This window comes from Podarcis pityusensis (genome assembly GCF_964106645.2).
Source record: "Podarcis pityusensis genome assembly, chromosome: 14".
Classification (NCBI taxonomy): Eukaryota; Metazoa; Chordata; class Lepidosauria; order Squamata; family Lacertidae; genus Podarcis; species Podarcis pityusensis.
Genome location: NC_138039.1, coordinates 5,670,804 through 5,696,319, shown reverse-complemented (window position 1 = coordinate 5,696,319; position 25,516 = coordinate 5,670,804). Strand labels below are relative to the sequence as shown.

Here is a 25,516-nt window from a genome sequence, read left to right as displayed (position 1 = left end):
AACGAATTAAGTTCTTAACCCAAGGTACCACTGTATTTGGTCTAATGTAGCAGGGCTCTTCTTAGTCTTCTTAAATGTGGCATACAACCAAAGCCTTAAACTTACACTGTAGCTTAAAGCACAGCATTCTAACATTGACAGAACTGTACTAACAACATATAAGCTATGGAAGAAAGTCTTAGGGAGAAACATTATTCCATTATTAGATGAGGCTCTATGGAAACTTCTGATAGGAGACCCAAGGCATTGCAGTGTCCCTGTAATTCACTGTACATATACACTCTGCCTGAATGGATCAGCTTTGCATATTATTGAATGATTTGAAGAAACCACAGTATTAAATCTGGGGATTAATGTGAAAACTGAAATGCTTATGTTACAAAGGAAACAGAAGACGAAATAGCAAACATAGCCTGCTATATTTTTTAATTGCAGATATGCTAAAACATCTTTTAATATGAGCACAAAGCTTGGGAAATAGAAACTATATTTTAAAATGTACTAATAATTACACTCCAAAAGCTCCATATAGTTTTCTACATAATTTAAAATATGAAATGTTTATCCTATTGCAGCACAATCCTTTTTTAAAAAACCTCCGAATAATATTAGCAACAGATTTCTTTCAACAAAGTATATGGAAATCACCTTTTTGATAACGTACAAATCGTGCTTTTAGGTAGCCTATAAAATTACACATTTCATATTTATGGCAGTCATTTTCTGCAGAGCAAACAACTATTGTATCTTTTTACACAGTCTATTATTTGTTTAAAAGAGAAAGTGATGTCTTTTCATGGGAACAGAATCATGATGGCATCACATGATTGAGCTATTACAGTTAATTCCCTGTCAGCTTCACCTTAAAAAACCCTATCTTTAGGAATTTATAACTGCTATAAACACATACACACAGTTCTAAGCTAACAAAAGAGTATAATCAGATAAAGGTGTTAAAAAGAAGTTTTTAAAAAACAATTATTTTCCCCAATCTCCAATAGTTCCATCATGAGACTGGGGGTATTTAAAATTAAAGGGTCATAATATTACTGCTGAAATTCTATTGCTGCAGTCTTGTAGTCTTCACGACTATTCTGAAACAATCAATGTGAACATAGTAACCCAATAGCCACAATGTGCACTAAGAGGGTAGAACTGCTACTGAATCTACTTTTGATAGTGGAATTCAAAGATATACCAGTGTAGTGACCAGATGACAACAGAGCGCCCTGTCCTTTTACTGGGGCTATGGTTGTGTCTCTAGTTATTATAATAACTAAGCCCTCCCCCATAGAGGCTATAAACATCATTTTCTATTGTTTGTGAAGCTGTCTCAAGACCACCTCCCAATTCTACTACTACTACTAATTTTATTATTTATACCCCACCCATCTGGCTAGGTTGCCCTAGTTACTCTTAAGTAAGTAACATTGTACTCAGGCTCAACAGCAACTCTACATTCCTTTCTGACAAAGCACATGGCTCTACGGTTTGCAGCTGGGGTGCACTGTAAGCACATTTTGACATTTAAAAAATCCAAAGATATGCGGTGGTACTTTCTCACTTTTCTTCTACTTTGACTATACATTTAAAGTCCTTTGATTGTTTGTTTTCCAGTTTGCAGAAACACCAAGCAACCAAAGTTCTTCACAAGAATGGTCTCTCATAATATGACCTGGATGAAGTACCCAAGCCAGAGCCGAGATTCATTCACAAGTTTTGAAGACATCATATTCTCACAACATGTAATATCAAGATTTATGCACTGCTATATTACGCTCTTTGTACCAACTGGTCTACTAGCTGGGATTGTTATTTTAGGCATCCTCATCAAGAACCATATGCAGCGCACCAATGAGAAATTAGATATAATGCTTTTTGCTCACACCATCAGCAACATGTTAATGATTCTTTTATCACTCACCATCATCACAAGGCCTGCCTACCTCAAAGTATCCTATTTTGAGTGTGGAACGCTGTCGTTTTTTTTCAATTTGAATTACTTCAGCTCTCAGTACCTTCTTGTCCTCATGGTGCTTAGCTTTTTTCTTTATAGGCACCCACCCCAAAATGCTTTAATTAGTAAGGCACATCAAAACCCTATGGTATCTGTTGCATTTGCACTGATATGTGCCTTTTGTGCTACACTAATAGTGGTGGCACTGCTGGGCATGGAGAATTACCATGAAGAAACAGACTGCCAATTAGATCCTTTATTTGCATGGCCTGAATACGAGATTATTAAATTTACCTTTGGCTTCTGCATTCCATCTTTGGCCAAGCTTCTCTGCTTTATTCTAATGTTTGTTAAAAAAGTTCAGCCAGAAATCCATCCCTCAAGATACAATATTCACCCTTATTTGACTGTTTTGGTTATTACAATAACAATGTTTGTGTGTCGTCTATTTTACAACAGTATGATTCTCTCTAGGACCAGCTTGAAGATACGGAGGATAATAGGGACACCCCAAAATGAGCTGACAATGAATATTGCAGAGATCCTGCTGTTCAGCGAAAGCTGTGTTAGTTTAGTTATCATTCTTTGCCTTCATAAACCATGCAGAATCGGCTTATTGAATGTTATAACTAATCTCACAAAAGTTTGCAGGAGGAGACATGCTAGTAACAGTCCTCTTGAAATACCAGAGACTCGTACTGAAGTCTCATCTGGGCCCTCTGAAAATGGATCACACTGACCTTTGCCTTCCAAAATATTAGCACTGAAGAAGAAAGCTACAAATCTGCCAACGTACAGAACCTGAAGGAATAAAAGATTTGCAAGCTTATTTATTCTTACAACCTGAGGAACAAATATTCTCCAGCTGGGGCTGAAAGCTACAATCATAGTTACTTAATGTTCCTCCTGTGTTGCTATTGCACGTCGTTGTTGTGTGCTGATGTATGGACAGCAGAGTGAACAACAGGACAGGCAACATGGTCAAGAGCTTTTATAAAAAGAAACTTTTCCAGGATCAACAAAGGGGTAATGAATATGGAAGACTGCATGGGAGAGTGAAGGGAGATCTTGATAAAGCAGTGTATCACCTAGGATTTAATGTATTATTCTATAAGTGACTCTTATATCAACAAAATTAACTAAGTTATCATGCACCATAATCCTTCAGTCCATACATTTGTATCCCCCTCCCAACATACATTCATAAGGGATACAAGTCACTTGAAGAGGGGGCCCTTTTTCTCTGTTCACCCATCCTGGACCAATAAACACCACCCATGGAACTGTCTAGCCTAAGAAGTCCAGCTTTCAGAATCCAGCCTGCTTGAATGTGGGTGCTTTTAAAGGGCATCCTGTGTACAGAATGGAACAGAACTGCACGGAGCAACAGACAAACTAGTTATACTGAATTATAGACATTGAGGCTCTGAGATTAGAAGTTGTACCCATCTTCAAAAAGGGGGGGGGGAGAAGATTGAGGTAACTACCGATCCGTCAGCTTTTCTATACCAGGAAAGACCCTAGAACATACAATTAAATGGTCAGTCTGTGAGTACTTAGAAAAGGATGCTATGATTGCGAAGACCGAGTATGGGTGTCTCAAAAACAAGTCATGCCAGACTCGTTTCTTTTTTTTGATAAAGTTACAAGCTTGGTGGATTGGTGAATGCTGTGGATGTGGTGTATCTTGATTTCAATAAGGCTTTTGACACAAGTCCCCTGTGATATTCTTGCAGAGAAGCTGGTAAAATGTTGGTTAGATGAGGTTACTGCTAGGTGGATTTGTAGCTGGTTGACCGACAAAACCCAAAGAGTGCTCACTAATGGTTCCTCATCATCCTGGAACAAAGGGACAAGTGGGGTGCCACATGGGAGGGTTCTGTCTTGGATCTGTTGTTCAACGTCTTTATAAATGACTTGGATAAAGGAAGTGAGGGGATGCTCATCAAATTTGCAGATGACACCAAACTGGGAGGGGTAGCTAATGCCACAGAAGACAGAATCAGAATTCAAAATAACCTTAATAGATTGGAGAACTGGGCCCAAGCTAACAAAATTAATTTCAGTAGGGACAAATGTAAGGTTCTACACTTAGGCAGGAATAATCAGCTGCAAGAATATAAGATGGGGTACGCCTGACTTGTCAGTAGTAAATGTGAAAAAGATCTAGGAGTCTTGTTGGACCACAAAATTAATGTGAGACAACAGTGTGATGCAGCAGCAGAAAAAGCTAATGCTATTCTAGGCTGCATCAACACAAGTACAGTGTCCAGATCAAGAGAAAATCACTATATTCTACCTTAGTCAGACCACAACTGGAATACTGTGTCCAATTCTTATCACCACAAGGAGGATGTTGACAGGCTGGAATGTGCACAGAGGAGGGCAACCAAGATGATCAAGGGACTGGAAAGATGATCAAGGGACTGGATGATCAAGGGCCTTATGAGGAAAGCTTGAAGGGGCTGGGTATGATTAGCCCAGAAAAGAGGAGACTGAGAGGAGATATGATCTTCAAATATCTAAAGGGTTGCCACATGGAGCTTGTTATCTCCTGCTTCAAGGGTGGGACCCAAACCAATGGATTCAAGTTACAAGACAGGAGATTCCGACTAAACATTAGGAAAAACTTTCTGACGGTAATAGACTTCCTCAGAAGGTGGCAGACACGCCTTCATTGGAGGTTGGATGGCCATATGTCACAGTCACTTTAGTTAAGATTCCCGCATTGCAGGGGGTTGGACTGGAATTGGGCCCATTCCAATTATACAATTATATCATTCTGTAAGTTCCCTTAAAAAACAAGGGGTTGCAAAAGGGCATTGTATTTGCTGGAAGTGTGCAGTATATTCAAGACAGCCTAACTGCTGTGCAGTAGAAATGGAAAAGCCATATTTCAGGGTGGGACGGGACATGAATACAGGTTCTACAAACCAGGACAGCTGTTCTGGGCTTGAGGTAAATTAATTATTTCGGGTGCAGGCAGTGTTAAATACATCTGGGCAGGCCTTTGCCAAAATATCTAATTGATGTAACAATGACCAACAACATGAAAGATTTAACATAAGAATGGTGCTATTGGGGATAATGTGGTACAGTAAGATGAAATGTGTCCATGTGATCATGGTGAATCATGCCTCTTTAAATGTTTTGGAGAAAAATGAAATCATGTCAAAAGACATAGCAAGAAAAAAATGCAAGGAGGACAGTAGTTCTTTCATTAAGATGGGTAATAAATAACAGTCTAGGAGTTTCTTAACAGTAAATGAGATGAATGTAAGGCAAGGCATGAAAGATCTAACAGGGTGTTGGAGCCTTTTTCTTTTCATGCATAGAGAGTGTTATCTGCTAGTTCAAGGCTTACCTTGAAGCAGGGGTAGGCAACATGCTGCCCATCAATGCTGTGAATTCCAGCTCCCATAAAGCCCAACCACCCTGGCTGATGGTCAGGAATTATGTGTCTTAGGGCAGGAACCTTTCTCTCCCATATGCTACTCTGTAAAGTGTCGTCTATGGTTATGGCACCATGTACAACATAATAATCATTATTAATAATGATAGTTTGATTTCTCATCAAGAAGACTGGCTTCTTCCAAATACTTCTGAAAATGAAAAGAGAAATGTATGTCCAAGGCAAACTATTGCTTTGGACTGTTTTTTTGGTAATGACAAAGGGTATCTTTGTTTCACCAACTTCCTACAACAAAATCACACATCAACTACTGCCACAGGCTGGACTTTGGGATGTAATAAACCTATGTGCCAGGAAATAACTCAGGGGATTCTCTGTCTGAGATAGCGTGCAAGAAAATATTGTAACATTGTGTGCTTATACATTGCAATAGTTGTTGGGAAAATGTTAGAAGGGATTTTGTAGTGAAGACACATCAGAGCCTTTCAACATCTATGCCAGTGAATATTAGACCAACTAATATTAGGGGGCTGAGGCTAAGGTCTGCCCTGACTACAACAGGACCTCCAAGTGCAACACTTTACCTGAATTGGGAAACAATGAAGGATCTACTCAGGGTTGTTATTATGGGAGGTATTAAGCATGATCCCCACCCCTAGTGATCCCAGCCATTGATTAAAAAAACTTTTTCCAATCCTTCATCTGCATAGCCCTGCCCTGTGTTCCATTTCTTGATCCCACTAGAGTGTGACAGAATGCTAGAAGCTACTTTTTATGTATATATAAAGTTTATGATGATATGATCAACAAGAATCAACAACTGTTTTTCATCTATCAAAATGTGAACCAAATTCAAGTTTTCTCAATGCATATGGTTAATAAAGGTTTCTAAAAATATTTCAGCAGTCTAAATGATCTTCCAATTATTACATAATTCATTTTTATAACAAGCACAAGTAGGATATTAGAAGCATTTTAGTGTATGGATGTTTGTTCCAGTCATGGGGGAAAGCTGTCTACTTCTATTCAGATACAGTAGTGTTTTTTTTCCTGCAGCAATTAAGGAAATGTTATTATAGTAAACCATAAGCCAAATGGAAAAGAACATCACCCATATCCGAACAAAGATGAGTGAGAATTATTAGACTGAGTATACTGAAAGTATTCTAAGCCTGCATTAGCTCTTTACCCGGAGCCTGTGGAGAGCTGATGTGCTTTTAATATCCCATTTTTCTGTAGTCTCTGCATTTTAAAAATATAAGTGGAAAGCTATGGTTTAAATTTCAGTAGGCTTGAAGAGGAACTATGACTGATACTTGTGGCAGAATCAAGTACATTGTTTTGTTCTACACAGGAGATGAAAGCTAGGGCTGCAATGTTTAGTCAATTCATTCAGATTAATTCATTTAAAAATTTAATCAGGAAATAGATTTCTAAAATTATCTTTTATATAACACCACAGAGACTGCAAGTTCCATCAGAAGTAGCATTTCTCCTTCCACCTCATACAGGAGGGAATTCATAGGCTAAGGTGCTGTGACCTGAGGGATGCCTTTCCAATGTCTAAAACCAAAGAAAGCATGCCTTTTTATTCCAAGTAATTATTCTTATTCATATGCAAATGAAATTTTAATCTACTGGAATGCATTTGATTAATCCAACAATATTATTTAATCGTTTGATTAGCACTGCCCATAAAAGCCTAAGAGCTCTAGTGCAGGCACAGGCAAACCCAGCTTGATGGGCGGGGTATAAATCAGGCATAAGCAAACTCGGCCCTCCAGATGTTTGGGACTACAATTCCCATCATCCCTAGCTAACAGGACCAGTGGTCAGGGATGATGGGAATTGTAGTCCCAAACATCTGCAGGGCCAGAGTTTGCCTATGCCTGCTCTAGTGGATCAAATATAAAATACCATCTACTCCAGCATCTTGCTTCCCAGAGCAACCAACTAGCTGCCTCAAGGACAGGGGTGGGAACCTCAGGCCCAGGGACCAAAAGCCCCGTCAAGCCTCTTTGTCAGGATGTTTGAACATACCTAGGCCATGGTCCTGCTTTGCGCCCTCCGCAAGTGCCTTTGTCTGCATAAAACAGGAGTCACCAACTATTTTGGATACATGGGCAGATTTCAAATTTTGAGAGAGTGCTGTGGGCACCAGTCACAACATGGCTGCCATGAGGCCAAAGTATACACAAAACTAGAGGAAGCACAGTCATGGTGAAGTTTTTTCTGTAATTGTGCTTCCATTCTATAAAAGGCTTAACCTGTTGAATGTCTGCCTGTCATACAACTGTTAAAGGCACAAGAACCCCGTTTTAGCCCAATGCCAACTCTAAACTGAAGCCTATGCTAGCATCCTGTACCTAGTTATCTAGGAATAAGCCCCATTAAACACAAAGAGACTTACTTCTGAGTGGACATGTATACCATTACACTGTAAACTAATAATTAATTGTGTAGTTAACAAGTGCCTGATCCTTAGCTTCTATTAAGCTGGAGACATTTCCAAGCCTCTTCAAACAGTTTTCATATTTTGCCTTTTGGGATTAGAGGGGATTCTTTAACATCTACCCACACTTAAGCACGTAGTATTTGGGGGGGGGGGGAGTCTAAGCATTATCTGATCTCAAATGAATCCACCAAAGGAAAGATGCATCCTGATTTGGGGGTGGGGGGGAGAAGGGCAAACTACAGAGAATCCAAGGGATCTCATGGGACTGGAAAAGGTATGGGAAGTGGACTGGGGATCAGAGACTGGGTATCAAAAGTGCTTAAAGAAGCCAGCAAGGAAGGAAGGCATGGTCAACATCAGGGCCTGTTCCAGTAAATTAAACACTTCACCTATGGATCCAAAGGACGCCATCCACCCTGTGGGAAGGCAGAAGAGAGTGAGGCAGGCAGGCAAACAAACAGACAAAGGAAACATCAGGACTTGCTCCAGTCAGACTGGCCCCTCAACTCACAAGGCCAACTTTACATTTTTTATTATTTGTTTTAGTATTTTGAAATTTTAAGTCTTTTCTTGGGTGTCTTGGAATAAAACGAGTTATGAATACAATAACGAAATAACTCTTGCGCACTCCAGCAACTAGTATTTAGCAATATACTACCTCTGATCATGGAGGTTCCATATAGACATCATGACTAATAGCCATTTATCTTATTCACTGTGTGAAAGGAATAGCCCAAAGAACCCAATAAATGCATATACCGAGAAAATAAAATGAGCATTAGAACAGTGATATGTACAATACAAGCTAGAACTAAACTGCTCTGTCATGTGAGGTTTACCACTGACTGCCCCTGCCTCCATGGAGCTGTTCTCCCCACTCCAGCATCTGTTACACTCAATGCTTCACACATCACATGGAGGGAAATGTAAGTTTGCCATTGTGTGCACTTAAGACAGAAATCTGTAGCTAGACCCAGTACACCTGTTAAACGCTCAGAAAGTATGAGCACTAAAGCTTGGGTATTCGAAAACAAGGGTCATTCTTTGAAAATGTGAGGAAACATATGCCAAATTGAACAGCGATAACTGTTACCTAGTCACAAATGGAACTCTGATAAATTGCTGCCGCTGACCTAATTTCACTCCATTTTACTATGTGGAGATACCAAATGCCAGCAAGTGGAATCTCAGCAACAGCAGAGATTCAGAGGTATGACAGGGGAGCCACCAATGCCCACAGCAGTATGATTACTTAGCGTCTGTCTTGCTAGCTTCAACTATAAAATATCGACGCGCAGTAAAATATAGAGCACAATACCACTGGATAACAATTGGATTCTTAACCTAAAAAGCATGCATACAAGTAGTTTTTAAAAACTGAGTTTAGAAAAGGTCACTCTGAGCATCAAACATGAATACGGAATAATAAAGAGGTGCCATGTAGAGCAGGGGTAGCCAATGTTTGAAATTTTATAACTCCCTTGATACTTGAGCCCTAGCCATACTGGCTGAGGTTAATGGAAGTTGGAGCTCACATATGGAGGGCACCATATTGGCTGTCTCTGATGCACTGGGGCATGTTACAAAATACAGAATAATTTAGTAAATGTTAAATTTCACGTTTGGTTTCTGACCAAAAACCGGATTGTACATACATACATGCATGCATACATAGTTTAGAATAAATGCTATCAAAAGCCAGAAATAATGACCAAAATTGTGATTTCTGGGTTCTGCAGCAATGCTTTTCAAACTGCGTCAAGCTCCTCTGAAATTCAGCTCCCCCCGCCCCCGATATTCTCTGTGTAATGTGCAGCTGGTTAGAAATGTTAATGGAGGCAAATGTGAGGCCCAGCAAGCCAAGATGGTGCACAGAGAACACGCCCCATAACATTCCTCAGAATCTTCTACAATGCACCAAGATTCCACTGCAGGCACACAGGGCTTATCAGGCAGAGAAGTGAACAAGGGAAAGGTTTGCTGAACCATGGTTCCAGAGCAGCCTACCCCAACCTGGTGTCCTTCAGAAACTGGACCCTAATTCCCATCACCCCCAGCCAACATGAATAATGCTCAGGGATAATGGGACTATATTCCACAATGTATGGTGGGTACCAGGTTGGGTAAGGCACTTCTGGGGCAGTGGAGAAATGCATTCAAGGTGAACTCCAGAAGTTTATTCACAACAGGATCAGATAATGGAAACTGCACAGTGTATTAAAGTCATGCTGTACCCAGATGTACAATAGTATTACTGAAGTACACTTAGGGTAGGTGTTGGTATGGCAACTTCATGCAACAGAACTTTCAAGCATGGTTTCACAACCATAAGAACTAGACAGATTTTTTGTTCTCTAAAATGAAAAAATTCTCAGAAAGCTGAACTTCTTACGAGTATACTGTGCTTTTTAAGCACTATTTTAATATAATATAGGTCATTTATGATCCGCAGAAATCCCAATTTTTTCCTCTATCTTAAGTTTTCTAATTCAGCATGCCCAACTGTGGCCAGGATCCAATAAGCTGCCATGGGCTTGGGAGGCATGCCAAGTGGAATTTTGAGCTTTTCCCCTTTAAACAGCATTTACCCACTCCAACCTGGTGTAATATCCCTAACTGCTTCAAAACATTCAAAAGCAGTTTGAATGAGGCATTGGATGCTGCTACTTAAGAAAGGAATGAGTATTTTATTCTTCCCCTCTCTCACACACACAAACACACGCAGAGTAAAAAGTCTGCTGAGGACATGCACTATAGTCTTGTCCCTTCCACTGAGAAAACAGGATTTAACGTAGCTGTTCAAGACTTCTTTTCCCACAGTCAGCAGAGCAATTCTGGCAGCCACCAGGTGGTGTTTGTGCAGTTATCAACAAGCTTCCTTCAGCAGCAGATGAAGCCCAAGCCTCCACCTGCTGCATCACGATTTAGAAGCAGCACTGACACATTGAATGTATGATACAGTTAAGTTTGTTACAGAAAAATGATAGCAATGATGAACACCACAATGCAATACATCACGATGGGAATACCTCTTGAGCTGACCGAAACATGCAAGCGATTAAGAAGGGAAAACAGGACTCACGAAAGAGGGTAGGAATATCTCACTCTAGTTATTAATGCATGTGTTAAAGAATCAGTCTTCACTTTGAGTTTTAATGTTTTTCTTTTAATTGCATTTGCTATATGCTTGTACAGCCGAGGAATATCTCACTCTAGTTATTAAAGCATGTGTTAAAGAATCATTCTTCACTTCTGAGTTCTGTTTTTCTTTTAATTGCATTTGCTATACGCTTGTACAGCCAAGCAGTGGTATATGCTGAAGGTGCTTCTTCTAGCTGAATCTGTGAAATGGTGCTCAGTGTACTGGCATCTGAGTTTATTTTTGTATTTGAAGTAGGATCCCAAAAGCAAAAGAGGGATGAAAATAGGCAAACATCCCACGTCTCTCAAAATGTTGTTGTTGTTTTTTTTAATTTACAAATTGAACTGGCAAAGAGAAATAAACCAGCAGAAACAGAGTTAATTTTAGCCTTTAAAATGATGTCAGCTCAACAAAAACTGTAGAAAGTACAAGAATCTATAAAGCTTTATTATAGTGGTAAGACTTGCAGGAAGAACTGGATTTGTTGCTATAAACCATTTAAGTATCTTAAACAATCTTTTAAAAATGCAGGTGTTTATTCAGTTCTAAATTAACTGTACCAATACACTACTGCCTTCAATTCAATCTAGAATAATCTGAATAGTGCTAATTTTTATAATTAGTGGTGGTGATAGTGATGTGATTAAAGATAAATTAGCCAACCAGTGGTTAGGAGGAAACCAGCTCAAGACCAGTTAAAACCTATGAATACACATTAGTGTAAGGTAAAATGAATCCTAAAAACACATGATGGTAAGAACAATTTAAAATGATGAACATTGTTGAAATCGTTTAGATTTCTTGCAGAACCCAGAGCATTATCAGAATGCCACTGATGCACTACTATTTAAAATATAGTTTTCCCTTCAATATTTACATTGGCCTGCTTTTTAGTGATGTATAAAAGTGATTTATTCTACCTTGCAGAAACAATAATTATAAAGATTGGCAAGTTAAAAAATAGCTGAGTTATTCTTAAACCCTCTACTACCAAAATCATATTTTTTTTACAAGATTATGCATTTTTTTCAAAAAGTAATCTAAAAATATGTTGCTACAAGCCTCATAGTAATTCAACAACACAGTATTTTATTTTGGACAAGTGAAAATAAATTTTCTTTCTGGAAATAAACATGACAAACCCCTTGAAACGACTTTATGCATGCCTTCATATAAAATAGTAAGAATTAAGACTAAGACCAGGCTAAGGCTGCAATCCAATGAACATTTACCTGGGAGTAAGTTCCACTGAATTCAACTCACTTCTGGATAGGCATGTATTTGGTCTCCAACAGCAACCGGCTACTTCTGGATATTCAAAAGCCGAGCAAGAGGGTAATAAGTATCTCTCTGATGCATGTTCCCAGGATCTGGTACTCATGAGGTATACAACCTCAAAACTTGGGCTTTTTATTTTAAACTATTATGGCTAATCACTATTAATAAACGTATCCTTCCAGTTATTTTCTATAGACATCTAAGATGGTGACCATCTCCACAGCTTGTGGTAACAAATTTTGTAAGAAGAAACACTTATTAATGTCAATCAATTTAACCGGATGGAGAGAACTATTTGGAAAGGTATTCTGGTTACACTTTTCATGTTATAAAACTGTATCATGTTGCCACTGCCACCTTGATCCTCCACCTTCTATACTAAAAATAGCTTATCTTTAGTCTATTTTCATAGAGATTCTAAACCAGTTATTGTCTTCACCATCCCCTCAATAGCTTTTTTCAGATCAGGCAACCAGAGCTGCACACAGCGATGGAAGAGGTTAGGCTGATAGGTCTCAATAATCAAATGTATGTAATATTTCAATCTGGCTCAAAAATTAGGTCAGAGATATTTAGGCCAAACAGAGTTTACATCTTATTTACATGTGTTTCCACTTCCATATACTTAAAATGCTGTGAGAATCTTAGCTGCTCGTGGTTTTTTGGCAACAAAGTTTACATAATCCAGTTCAAGATTTTAATCATCTGTGGTAATCTGCTTTATTTTTATTTCCTTATAATTTCACAAATTATTTAACAACATAGTTAGAAAAGGTAACTGCTTAAGAAATAAATATTCTTTTCCCAAAGACTTCTGTTATACAATTGAAAAGCAATTAAAATGTGCAGACCTATAAGAGCCCCTCTTTTTTTAAGCCTCTGTGAGAAAAATAGAGTAAGAATCAGAAGGGTCCCATACTTTTCCTCTAGCTATCAGTTTTGCAGCCAAAGCATGTGCTGTAGGGGTTATATGTTAAGATTTCTATAATTATCTATGAAAACAAAGAACATGATACAACAGAAAGTTGATCTTTTATTTCTTCCAAAACTGGCTTTAGTCCTGATTTTTATCCTTTTCTCATAAGAGCAATGCCAAAAAGATGTTTTGCTCATTGCCACTATATAGATCCTAAAATGATCCCAAAAACATTTACACTGAACATGTACATTCATATATTTGTGGTTCATCTAACTAAATTCACAAAGACAGGATCATGGATATACATGAACAGATGTTAAGGCCATTCATGTTAATAAACAATGAACTCTTTCATTTTTACAGGAAGGAGATTAATTATTTTCCTTTTTATTAATTGCAGGTCAAACAAGATTCATTAGTTGCTAAACTGAAGTAAACAGAACTATTATGATTCAGCAACTTTCAAATTGTAAGCAAGATTACAATAGAAGAAATATGTATACACCTGAAATCATCATTACCATACAAAAGTTCCTGTGTTATAGAACATATCAACTGATTCTTGCTTACCGCTTTTCTTAAGGTACTGTAGAAATTCTGCTAGTCTTGACCTAAACTGATTCTGCCTTTGCAGAATACAAAATATGACTTCTACAGGTCTCTTTGGATTCACCAACAATTTAAGGACTTTGGTACTGAAGTTCTAAGCGACATACTCAAGAGAGGCGCATACCATGGAAATTTTCGCAGCATCCACATCTCAAGTACTTTGTAACAGCACATATTTTGAACGAAATGGATCATATCTATGCAATGAAAACAAAACTGTCAGCCTCTCAGATAAATCAGAACACCAGCAATACATTATAGGTCTTTTCTTATCATGCCTTTACACAATATTCCTTTTTCCTATTGGCTTCGTGGGAAACATTCTTATTTTAGTGGTGAATATAAGTTTTCGTGAAAAGATGACTATTCCAGACTTATATTTCATAAACCTTGCAGTAGCAGATCTCATTTTGGTGGCTGACTCTCTCATCGAAGTTTTTAATCTCGACGAAAAGTATTACGATATCACAATAATTTGTACTTTTATGTCATTGTTCCTTCAAATCAACATGTATAGCAGCATATTCTTCCTAACATGGATGAGTTTTGACAGATACATAGCACTAGCAAAAGTAATGAAGTCCAACTTATTTCGCACCATGGAACATGCCAGATTAAGCTGTGGCCTCATCTGGTTGGCATCTATCTCGGCAGCACTAGTGCCCTTCACAGCTGTACATTTGCAACATGCTGGGGAGGTTTCCTTTTGCTTTGCAGATGTAGAAGAAATTCAGTGGCTAGAAATAACCTTAGGGTTTATCATCCCTTTTGCTATTATAGGCCTTTGTTATTCGTTAATTGTAAGAGTCTTGATAAGAGCCCACAAGCACAGAAGTTTGCGGATACGCAGACAGAAAGCTCTTCGCATGATTTTTGTTGTTGTCCTTGTCTTCTTCATCTGCTGGCTTCCTGAAAATGTCTTCATAAGTGTGCAACTTCTTCAAAAGACAGAGCAAACCTCATCAAGGGACCAGTCTTTCAGACACAACTATCCCTTAACCGGACACATTGTGAACCTTGCAGCCTTCTCAAACAGCTGTTTGAATCCTCTTATCTACAGCTTCCTAGGTGAAACTTTCAGAGAGAAACTGAAATTGTACATTGAACAGAAAACAAAAGTCTCTGTTTTAAACCGGTTTTGTCATGCTACCCTGAAATCTGTTATTCCTGATAGCAACGAGCAATCGGAAGTTTAATTTAGCCTGTATTTAAAGGTACCATAATGGAACTTGATCACAATGCTAATAGAAAAATCATATACTTTGTCCTATGCACAAAGATTTGTACTATTTTTATGATGATATGTAAAAGATTACACATTACTCTAATCTGCATTTCATTAAGGTTAGAAACTAATAAAAGGCTCATGGGGGGGCAGCTGTATTTGCATACTTGTGAACAATAAGGTAGCAGAAAACTGACTAAGGAAGAACTTAACTATAATATACTTATCAAATAATGTTATTTTTCTGCCATATGTTAGATGCCCTGAACAAAATAGTAAAACTGCAGTAAGAATAGGGAAATTCAATAGAACATATTGATACAGAGATGCAGACACAGATATAGAGAGTTGTTGATTTTCCTTCCAAGAATATCAGCTTGCAAACCTGTTGAAGAAAACAGCTAGAAAGCATGGTACTGTATATTAATAGACACAAACTATTAAGAAAATAGAAATTCAATCTAGATTTACAATGGACCTCTCTTTCTGGGTTGTTGTTTTTTAATTATTACAGTTAGCTACTAGGCTTTTATTACTTCCAAATCCCCTGAATCACCAAGAATCTTCCCCTTTAATAGTGGACTCAGGCAGTTGAGTGCTTATCAGCTTGTAAGTGAAACAGGGCCACCCAAAACTAAGGTAATGGTACATACTCAAGGGACTTCTCCAGTTATACAGAACTATATAAGTTTGCAGCAGGAAAGAACAGTATTTAAAAAAACAATTGAAAATGGCTCAAAGGTTTGTGAACTTCCTTAACTCATGGAATGTGGATGACAGCTGTGCCTACAGAAATAAGAAATATTCTATTACTCATCCTGTTACCTGAAGATGAAATTTCCATGACCACATTTAACATGAAAGATAGGAGTTCCTGTGTATTCACTATGCTTTAGTTGTGGGGGCAAATGATGCATAACCCCCACTGTGCTAAATCCTATGGCTTTTTCCCTATGGGTAGATTTCACTTCCACCTCAGGAGACAAAGGAAAAGTTCTAAAAGAACCAGGACAGACTGTGAGTGAGCTGAGACACAAAATGTTAGTGTGCCAGTTGAAGGTGGGGGAAGGAAAATCAGTGGCGTAGCATGGGGGGTGCAGGGGGGGGGGCCCGGCTGCACCGGGCACAACATGGGGGGGGGGCGCTCACACTCGCAGCTCTCTGCCCCTACTAAAATCCATGGGTTAGGGGGCGCAAATTACTTGCCTTGCCCCGGGTGCTGACAACCCACGCTACACCACTGAGGAAAATGTACTCCGGGAGAAAAGCGGGAAATTACTAGCTCAATGTAGCCTTTAGTAAGTATTCTGGAAGGGTATGTGTGAGATCAGTTTAAAGCAGAAAGTATTTCTCTTCCTGCACTATATAGGAATGTTTCCAAGAAAAGGAAAATGGACACATTTTCCAGTTCCACTCTTCAGAACACCTCCTGCACTATACAGCAATTAAATGCTTAAGATCACCCTGAGCTGTCTAGTGCTTTATAGGGTAGCAAAGAAAAGCCAAGTGGGTAGGTGTTTGTTTCACTTTTCTTCTCCTGAAACTCTCCCAGATGTCAAATACCACTACACATCTTTTGGTCCAAGCAACCTGGAGCCCTGAATGAGGACATTCTTCTTACAGGGTAGGGAAATACACTGCTAGTGGGTATTGCAATAGCCACTAACTCGAATCAACTTTTTTTCCAGAATACTTGGATCCTGGGCATGTTCAAGCAATATTCATTCTCAATATCTGTATTCACACTGCAATCAGGAGATTCAATGGGAAACTGGCTCCCTCCCCACTTCCCTTTCCATTCATAAAATAGAATTTGCTTTTATTTCACTTTCACCTTCCTTTAATTTTATTTACTGTACAGTACCTTGAAAATAACAAATATTATTTGTTATATAGAATATATCTCATGAATTGCAATTTACTGCAGGTTCTCCCTAATTCTCTTATCTAAAATCTTTCATCATGGTATCACGGAAAGATGGCACTGCCAATAAATAAGGCACTGCCAAATTTAGAAATTGCACTCTATATGCAAGGAGGGGAGGAGGTACACTTGAACAAGGAGGGCTATCATCTAAACTGGCTCAGAGACTGGACAGTCAGAATCAAAGCGACCTTTTCCTATATGGATATTAACATCTATTTGTAAAGACAATTTGCATACTATGATGATTTCATCATTTCCTGCCAGGATGGAGAAAAGTTTGCTTCTTACTGGACTTGAATCACTCCCTTTTGACCACTCTACGGGAAAAGAAATTTGAGTTTAAGGGAAAAGTGGACCTTGGCTGACCCTTAACTGCCTCCTTTGGGCTTAGCTCCCTAGACTTCAACCTCCTCATGCTTGTCACTAACAGGCTGCAAGGTCTTGAGAGCTTTGGAAAGCAACATGGAGAAAGTATTGGAGAGCTACTTTGGAGTGTGGAAAAACAACATTCTTGTACATCCAGGTTTAGCATGCTCTAGTTCCTTTTCAAGCAATGTTAAGATAATCACAGAGATGCTGCACTAAGCTAGGTAATGTTCCTATTATTGGAGGGGGTCTGCCTGTTCTGCTGATCATACCCTTGATTACAGGCTAGGCATGGAACTAAATTCTGATTGCATTTCGGAGCTTCAAAAGATTATCTTTCCCATGTGATTGACTTTCAATCCCTTCTAGGATATATACTCTATGAAGGGCTCTGTACCCTCCAGAACTGTGCTATATTATGACCTCCACAAAGATCTCACAGAAGACATGCTCTGCCTGCTGCAGGACAGGAAGACTTAGATCCTGGCTGCGGCACATAGCTAACAAAAAAGCAAAAAGTTTCACTACAAATTTCCAAGATGTAGTTTCATTTTTTAAAAAAAAATCTAAATTTATAAAGCTTCCCATGGAGCCAGTAATTCAAGGAGACTAACATGTTGGGGTCCAGGAGCTGCATATCAGCAGCAGGTGTGGTCACCCCACAGTCTCACATGCACATACAGGACACAGACAGAGGATCAGAGTCACTTGCAGCTGATCCAGGCAGCATTACCAAAGTTACCAAGCAGGTATAATTCTGAGTAGTAAACTGGATGATTAATATGGGGTGTATGGAGTGTTAGGAAAGGGTAATACTGCTGGTACAGAACACACCGTGCTCCTTCTGGAGTAGTTTCTCCACCTTTGGTCCCCATCAGCTCTCACCTGTGGCTCCTAGAAGCTGTCAGCATGCAACAGCAGCGACAACCTGGCAATGGCTTCGACAGGCCAGCTAAACCAGGTGAGGGTAGCCAATGGGTCTCAAACACTCCATGAGTTAGGCCAGGACTTCCCCTGTACGTGAAGACAGGCTCTGGCGGATTGAGCAGACGAGACCAATACTGGGTCTAACGGCAAGGAAGGCGATTTCTACACATGCTGTAGAGGCAAGTGAGGGGCGATGGGGCTTGTCAATCTATGAAGGTAGCCCATCTGGGAGAAGGAAAACTCTGATCCTAAACCTCTGCTGCCTTGCAGGATATCTTTGGGAGGAGAAAAGGCTAAGGAGTAGACTCTACACAAATCCAAAGTGGAATCCCTAAGACAGCTGGATGGCACCTTGTACGCCACCTTCCGGCAACTCCAGCAGCCCAGCTGGTGTCAAATGTATTGCTTTCCTTTCCTTTGGACCACATCAGCAAGGCTGAGAGTGGGGTCTTGTTTTCTGGGCAGCCCTAAGAGCTCCATACACACAGCACAGGCTTATGCTACGGTGACATCACTTCAGTGCTGCTAATGCAGCAGTTAGTCTTCACCCCCAGAGGCACACTCTATTGCCCCTTGAGAAAGACAAGTGCCAACAATCTGAATGAGGGTCCCAAGTAAGATCACAACAAACAATACTTTTTTAAAAAGTTTATGAAGCTTTTCATTGTTGCCGATAAGACTTTAAACTAAGGGTGCACTAAACACTAAAAGCTTAGTGAGAATTTAAAATCAATCAATCAATTAATATTTGTTGCCTAATTTACAGACCCTTTGTTATATTTTTGTGGGTACAAATGAATTTATAAGTAGAAGATACATGTGTAAAAGATGCAAAGGCATAGGCTCAATCCCTCCCAGATCACCATTACATGTACATATATGCATTATCTAATTTACAGTTTCATACAATTGGTTCTGCAGCAGGGCTAGTAGACTAACTTGAACAAAGAAGACTCCCACCCAAATCTCTCTAGGAATTTACTAGGAGTAAACCAGTAACATGCCATGAATTTTCCAGGTGGGCTCAGGTGAGGCACAATCCTCTAAGTCAATCCTTTGAGTTTCAGCACCCTAAAACTGCAATACATATGAGTAATAATGCTGCCTTACCTTGCAGGGATGTTGAAACAGTGTGAAGCATTAGAACGGTCTAAAATGATATATTATGATTACTACTATTTATTTTAGTTATAAATTGCTTACTATGAAGCATCTCATAGTAATTTTACTTTACTACAATAAATAAAAAGTTAAAAGAATTTCAAATGAATTCAGAAATGAACTGGGGGGGGGGGGGAAGAGTCCACTTAGTAGGCTTATGGAAAGAAGAAAGTATTCAACAGGCACAGAAAACACATTAAAGACAGTGTCTGTCTGATATGAAACATGAAGGAGTTCCAAAAAGTAGGTGCTGTCACACTTAAAGACTTGGTTGCAATATGGTTCAGAAAGGACCTCCTAATAATATGGTACCTGTAGGTTACCCTCTTCTAAATAATGCAGTGATATGATGTATATATAAGCAATGAAACAGTATCATTGTCATGTCTCAAGCAAACTTTGAACACCAATGTCAGCACCTTGAACTTGGCTTGGGACCTAAGTGGCAACCGGTGCAATTATTTCAGCAAGGGCATAATATGATGCTGATATGCTGCCCCAGAGAGCCACTGAGCTGTTGCATTTTGCCCTAGCTGCAGCTTCTGGGTCAATCTCTAGGACAGCTCCGCATGGAGTGTATTGCAGTCTTTGAGGCCTGTTGAAGACATTCTTATTTAGACAAGCCTACCCAAATGTTTAGAAATTTTGTAGACGTTTCAATGCATTTTTATCTATTTTATTGCAATTTTAACCTTCTGTATGTTTTAAATTACAGTTGTAAATTTTTTTAGTTACAACTTTTTAAATGAAAAATATAACAATCTGGAAGTTACCAATGTATGGACAACACTGACCAGGCTATCCTGATCCAGAAATGGCAATAATAGCTGTCTTACCAGCTGAAGCTGCTACAAGGCACTTATAGCCACCGAGGTCACCTGGAGAGATGGATCCAAAAGCACCCTGAGACAATTGTACCTGCTCCTTCAGAGAGAATACAATCCCATCCAAAGTAGGCAATTGACCAATTATCTGGACCCAGGAAGCACTCGCCAACGGTGCTGATTCATATGTTACAAAGAAATAAAATTAGGGATTACCTACCCAAATCTCCTAATGACTACTCCCAGTGGCTTCATGTAGATGTTAAATAGCACTGGAGGCAAAATGGTACCTTCTGGTGTGGTGCCCCACAGCATAACTGCCAGGGGGTCAAGAGTTCATTACCTAATTCTATTCTCTGAAATCAACTATTACAATAGGACCAGAACTACTGTAAAATAGTGCCCCAGTCAGTTCAGGAAGATATGAAGGTCAATGGTATCAAAAGATGGTGACAGATCAAGAAAGTATAACAAGGTTGCAATCGTTTGTCCATCTTCTGACAGAAAGGTAATTTATCAGGGCAACCAAGGCTTATTCAGTCCAATAACTAGACCTGACCCGAGCTGGACTAGAACAGGTCAAGATATGAAAGCTAAGTGTTGCTGCTTCTTTTCTTATAAAGTATAAGGCAATCTTTGAATTTTTGTGGTAAAGTCATAAGCATCTGTACAGTTGCTGAAAAAATGATGTATTTAGCTGATTTTGCCTGGAATCTTTCCAGTATTATGAGGAGTAAAAGTTAAAACAACAGCATGCTCTCTTCTCCCACCCACAGTTATAGCTGTTTGTGGAACACTTGAAAGTCGTCAGAACAGAGTGTGTTGGTCAACAGAGGGTAACAAGAACACAATAATTTTATAGTGAAACCAAGTTAAGTTCCAACAATATTAAAAACTCACTTATACACAACACAACTGCTATTGCTAATGCAAAGATACTACATGGTTGTGAATGAGGTAGCAAACCCACGTCTGCAACTTGGAAGAACAGCAAGGGAAGCAGCCCATGAGAAAATCTCTGTGCAAAAAGATGCCTGAAGTTGTGGAAAGTCTGGTATGTGGGATGTCATTCAAAGTCAGCCTTTTGGCACTCAAGCAACAAAACAAGCATGCAATGACATTTGATGCCACTTGAAAGCAACACAGAAGTAGAAACATTCAGAATGTATGTCAAGAGACCAGCTAAATGAAGCTGCTAGTTTTTGAACACTTATCCATGAGGACAACCAACAGTTATATATGGTTTTCACTCTGAAGCAGAACTAATTACGGAAATTTCCCCAGTATAAAAATAAAATCAAAGGGCACTGTTTGTGGAGCCAATAAGCAGCCAACAATAGATGCCAGAGGTAATGTTCTATATAGCATCTAAGGTGACCTCTCAGAGTGTTAAAAGCCTGCAGCCAAATCAATGAAATCTGTATAAAAGGGTAATGGCCTCTGCTAATGCGGATGAACAACATCTTTTTACTGGAAGGTAAAAAGTATGCATTAATTTTGCAGTCAGGCTGACATGTTCTCCAATGCATCCACTGACTATCAGCTGGTAACTTCTGTTGCCTGCTATAGTGAGAGTAATAATAGGTCTAGCTTTGTCTTCGGTGTAGCAAGTATAAACTATGAAGCAACAATTTCTCCATTTCACAGTTACAGGTAGGTAGCCGTGTTGGTCTGCCGTAGTCAAAACAAAGTAATTTTCAAAAAATTTTGTTTCCATTTCACAGGTATGCTAAATGGGTGCAAGACTGAGCTCTCAAGTTACAATGCCAGCAGGGTTTCAATCATATCATTTATGACCTCAGATGCATTTCAACATGGAAGATACTGGCCCTGGGATTAAGAACATATAACAATTGGCCCAGCTATCCAGTATGGTTTAATACCTGGGAATCTTCAACTAGAGATGTAAAGAATTGAACATAAGACAATGTCCATGCAAAGCAGATGCTCTGTCCCTGAACTATATATACTCTCCACTCATCTAAATTTAGACTGATTCTAAATGTGTTCCCATTTAAACAGTAATACAAGGATCAAACATATATGATAAACAGTTCAACCCTTTATTTCACACTTCACTATAGTTTCTCCTTTCCTCACCTAGGGATACAGCAATGCTAGAGGCTAAGAATAAACATCAGTCTGCTGAGCCAGCTATCCTAGGTGGCAACAGAGGAAGCTGCCAGCTCTGTTTTGTTCAGAAGAACTGAGACCGCACAGTTTCATCTTATTAGCTCTTGGGGGCTGTTCTGACTTACTACAAGCAATTCGGGTGAATTCTACAGTATTTGGGATGATAATATGAACCATAGTTCAGGAGTGCCAATACAATGCTTCTTCTCAAAATCCCAGATTTTTAAACCACTGTCACATTTATTTTTGATGCTATCATATTTCACAGGAGTTTTCATTATCAAGACTGTAAAAAATAGCTTTTTCCTTTCCAGATCCCTTATACATTCATCTCTCTCCCCCTCTTAAAATGGATCTCCCCTTGTAAGAAATGTAGGAATAGATTTAAAAGCAGCTAGGGTTGGCATGCTTATCAACTGACCAATAAAATATTGTCACTGATCAAAAATTGTCTGATATTCCAAGAATGTGAGAGTGGGCCTTGTGGAACTTCTGCTATTATGATCATAGAGTTGTGTACTTGGAAGGGAGACGAGCATCATCTAGTCCAACCCCCTGCAATGCAGGAATCTCAACTAAAGCATCCATGATTGATGGCCATCCAACCTCTGCTTAAAAATCTCTAAGGAAGGTGAGTCCACCACCTTCTGAAGAAGTCAATTCCACTGCTAAACATCTCTTACTGTCAGAAAGTTCTTCCTGATGTTAAGTTGGAATCTTATTTCTTGTAATTTGAATCCACTGGTTCAGGTCTACCCTCCCTAGCAGAAGAAAAAAAGCTTGCTCCATCCTCCATGTGACAGCCCATTAGATATGCAAAGATGGCTATTATATCTCATTTCAGTCTCCTTTTTACCAGGCTGAACATACCCAGTTCTTTCAACTGTTCCTCACAAGGCTTGATTTCCAGACTTTTGATCGTTTTACACCAATCCTGGCCCAACTGCACTGGCTGCCAATTAGCTTCCAGACCCAATTCAAAGTCCTGGTTTTGACCGATAAAGCCTTAAAAGGCTCAGGACCACAGTACCTCAAGGACAGCCTCTCCCCATATAAACTGTCCTGGACTCTGTTCATCCTCTGAGGCCCTTCTTCGTATGCCTCCTCCAAGTGAGGTCTGGAGGCCAGCAACACGGGAACAGGCCTTTTTCTGCAGTGGCTCCCCATTTATGGAATGCTCTCCCCAGGAATGTTTGCCTGGCACCTTCATTATATATTTTTAGGCGCCAGGCAAAAACATTCTTCTCCCAGGCTTTGGCTGATTATTCTACAACCTTTTAAATGCATATGTGGGAAGGGCAGTATATAAATTTAATAAACAAATAATAATAAATAAATCTTGGTTGCCATTCTCTGAGTTGGAAGGGACCCCAAGGGTCATGTAGTCCAATCTCATGAGTTGGAATATAAAAAAGATATATTTACCCCTTCAGTACTTTGTATGTGTAAGCAACTGAGAGAAATAAATAACCTGCAAATTTCTATAGCACTTCATCCTTGAGCCTCCTTGGTTTCCTTACTGAATTCAGTATCCGTGCAAGACACTCCTGTGGCAGGAGAAAAGCTGACTGCCTGGCTTCCCAATCTTTGATGTTGTTTAAGCTCTTCCTGCCATGAACCCTCATATGCACAGGACATGGAACCTTTGCCCTAAAATGAAATGTCAGGACTGGCTCTCCAGTCTTGTGTCACTGTGACACAAAGTAGCAAATGACCAACGTGGCAGGAGGCAGAGAGCCGTCAATTTCTCTGTCTTGTAATAAGCAGTGATGCAATAGAGCAGGGATGATAACGTCATCTCCTGGGACGTTATTTGCCAATCTTCTACAAACCAAATAAATAGGCTTTTTTTCAGAGAGAAACGAACCAAATAAGCCAAGGGGTTACATTACCAAGTATGTGTAAAAGTTGCCACTTTTATTTTTTAGAAAACCAAAATTATTTTATTCTGGCCAACCAACCTGAGGCAAAATAGTGGTCATGCTAGATGTTAAGCAAGGGGATGAGGGGCTAAGCAAGAAAGTCTGCACTGGATAAAATATTGCTTTTGTTGTAGTCTTGTGGGGGGCATGGTTATGGGGACTGTCATTAACATAGCCTGCACTTAAGGATTTACCACTGCACCATACAGCGGTACCTCTGGATGCGAATGGGATCTGTTCCGGAGCCCCATTCGCATCCTGAGTAGAAGGTAACACGTGATTGCGCATGTCGCCGCTTCCACACATGCGTGTGACGTCATTTTGAGCGTCTGCGCATGCGGCGAAACCCGGAAGTAACGCACTCCATTACTTCCGAGTCGCCACGGAGCGCAACCCAAAAATACTTAACATGAAGCTACTTCAACCCGAGGTATGACTGTACAGTGATTTCCTGCATATGGCAGAGCCAGAGCTACTTCTTGGTCTGAGGCTAACTCTGGGTGTGTCTATCAAGATTGATTGCTATTTGCTCCTCCTTTGTCCATTAATGTTTCTATGGGCTTTTGGCTCTGAAGAGTCTAGCATGCTTCCTGGCTCCCAAAAGCAGGAATCTTGATTTTCAGCCTCTTGACTATTAAAATCAGTTAAGAAAAGTAAGCACTCCGTCCTGCTCTAAAAATGAACTTCTGTTCAACTGAAGGAACAGTTTTATATCCTTATGCAACTTTTATGCCAATTCTAGGTTGCTTTTTCTTTCCTAAAATAAATCTTTTGGTTAAATGTCACATGTCTTATATTTAGACATTCAAAAGATTTCACATACCTTCCTATATGAGACTACTTGTTCAAACTGTAAACTAAATTCTTTGATCATTTAAGGTAGATGAGAACCGCAGACCCCGAGCAGAAATGGAAAGAACCTTGACAAGTTTTGCTCATAGCTGTTTCTTGGACATCCAGAACCCCCAACATATCACTACTCGATGGCTACTGCTAAGGGTTTAGATAGTGTAGCAGGAACCCCCCACCCCAATCATTCTGTTTGCACAAACTTCACACACACTCACACTCACACACTACATACGCCCCATTTCTGTTATAAATTCATAGAAAATCAACCATACATCGGATTTGCACTGTTCCATTTTATTTTACTCCATGTGACAAGGACTATCAAAGGGGGGTGGCTTGGTTCTGGTCAGCCATAATCCCTTCAGCATACCAGCACATCCACAGGAGCCCTGCCCAGTTGCTATGTC

General features: G+C 39.5%; 3 protein-coding genes across 4 annotated transcripts in view; 2 read left to right on the top strand and 1 right to left on the bottom strand.

Moving 5' to 3' along the window:
* GPR146 (G protein-coupled receptor 146) overlaps nucleotides 1-6,266 on the top strand; it is a 70,805-nt gene extending 64,539 nt beyond the window's left edge. Inside the window, exon 3 of the transcript XR_013979439.1 lies at nucleotides 1,618-6,266. The gene's annotated coding sequence lies outside the window, so the exon portion shown is untranslated. The remainder of the gene's footprint in view (nucleotides 1-1,617) is intronic.
* The window catches only part of CHLSN (cholesin), a 144,186-nt gene that overhangs the window by 108,745 nt on the left and 9,925 nt on the right, over nucleotides 1-25,516 (bottom strand). The gene's annotated exons all lie outside the window — the stretch shown is intronic.
* On the top strand, nucleotides 10,357-15,430 carry GPER1 (G protein-coupled estrogen receptor 1). The gene is made up of 2 exons (XM_080981214.1): nucleotides 10,357-10,914; nucleotides 13,564-15,430. The coding sequence occupies exon 2, from the start codon at nucleotides 13,898-13,900 to the stop codon at nucleotides 14,966-14,968; it is 1,071 nt and encodes a 356-aa protein (XP_080837340.1). The 5' UTR covers nucleotides 10,357-10,914; nucleotides 13,564-13,897; the 3' UTR covers nucleotides 14,969-15,430.

Coding starts and splice junctions, on each gene's coding strand:
- GPER1 (XM_080981214.1), top strand. CDS start 13,898: ATGGAAATTTTCGCAGCATCCACATCTCAAGTACTTTGTAACAGCACA.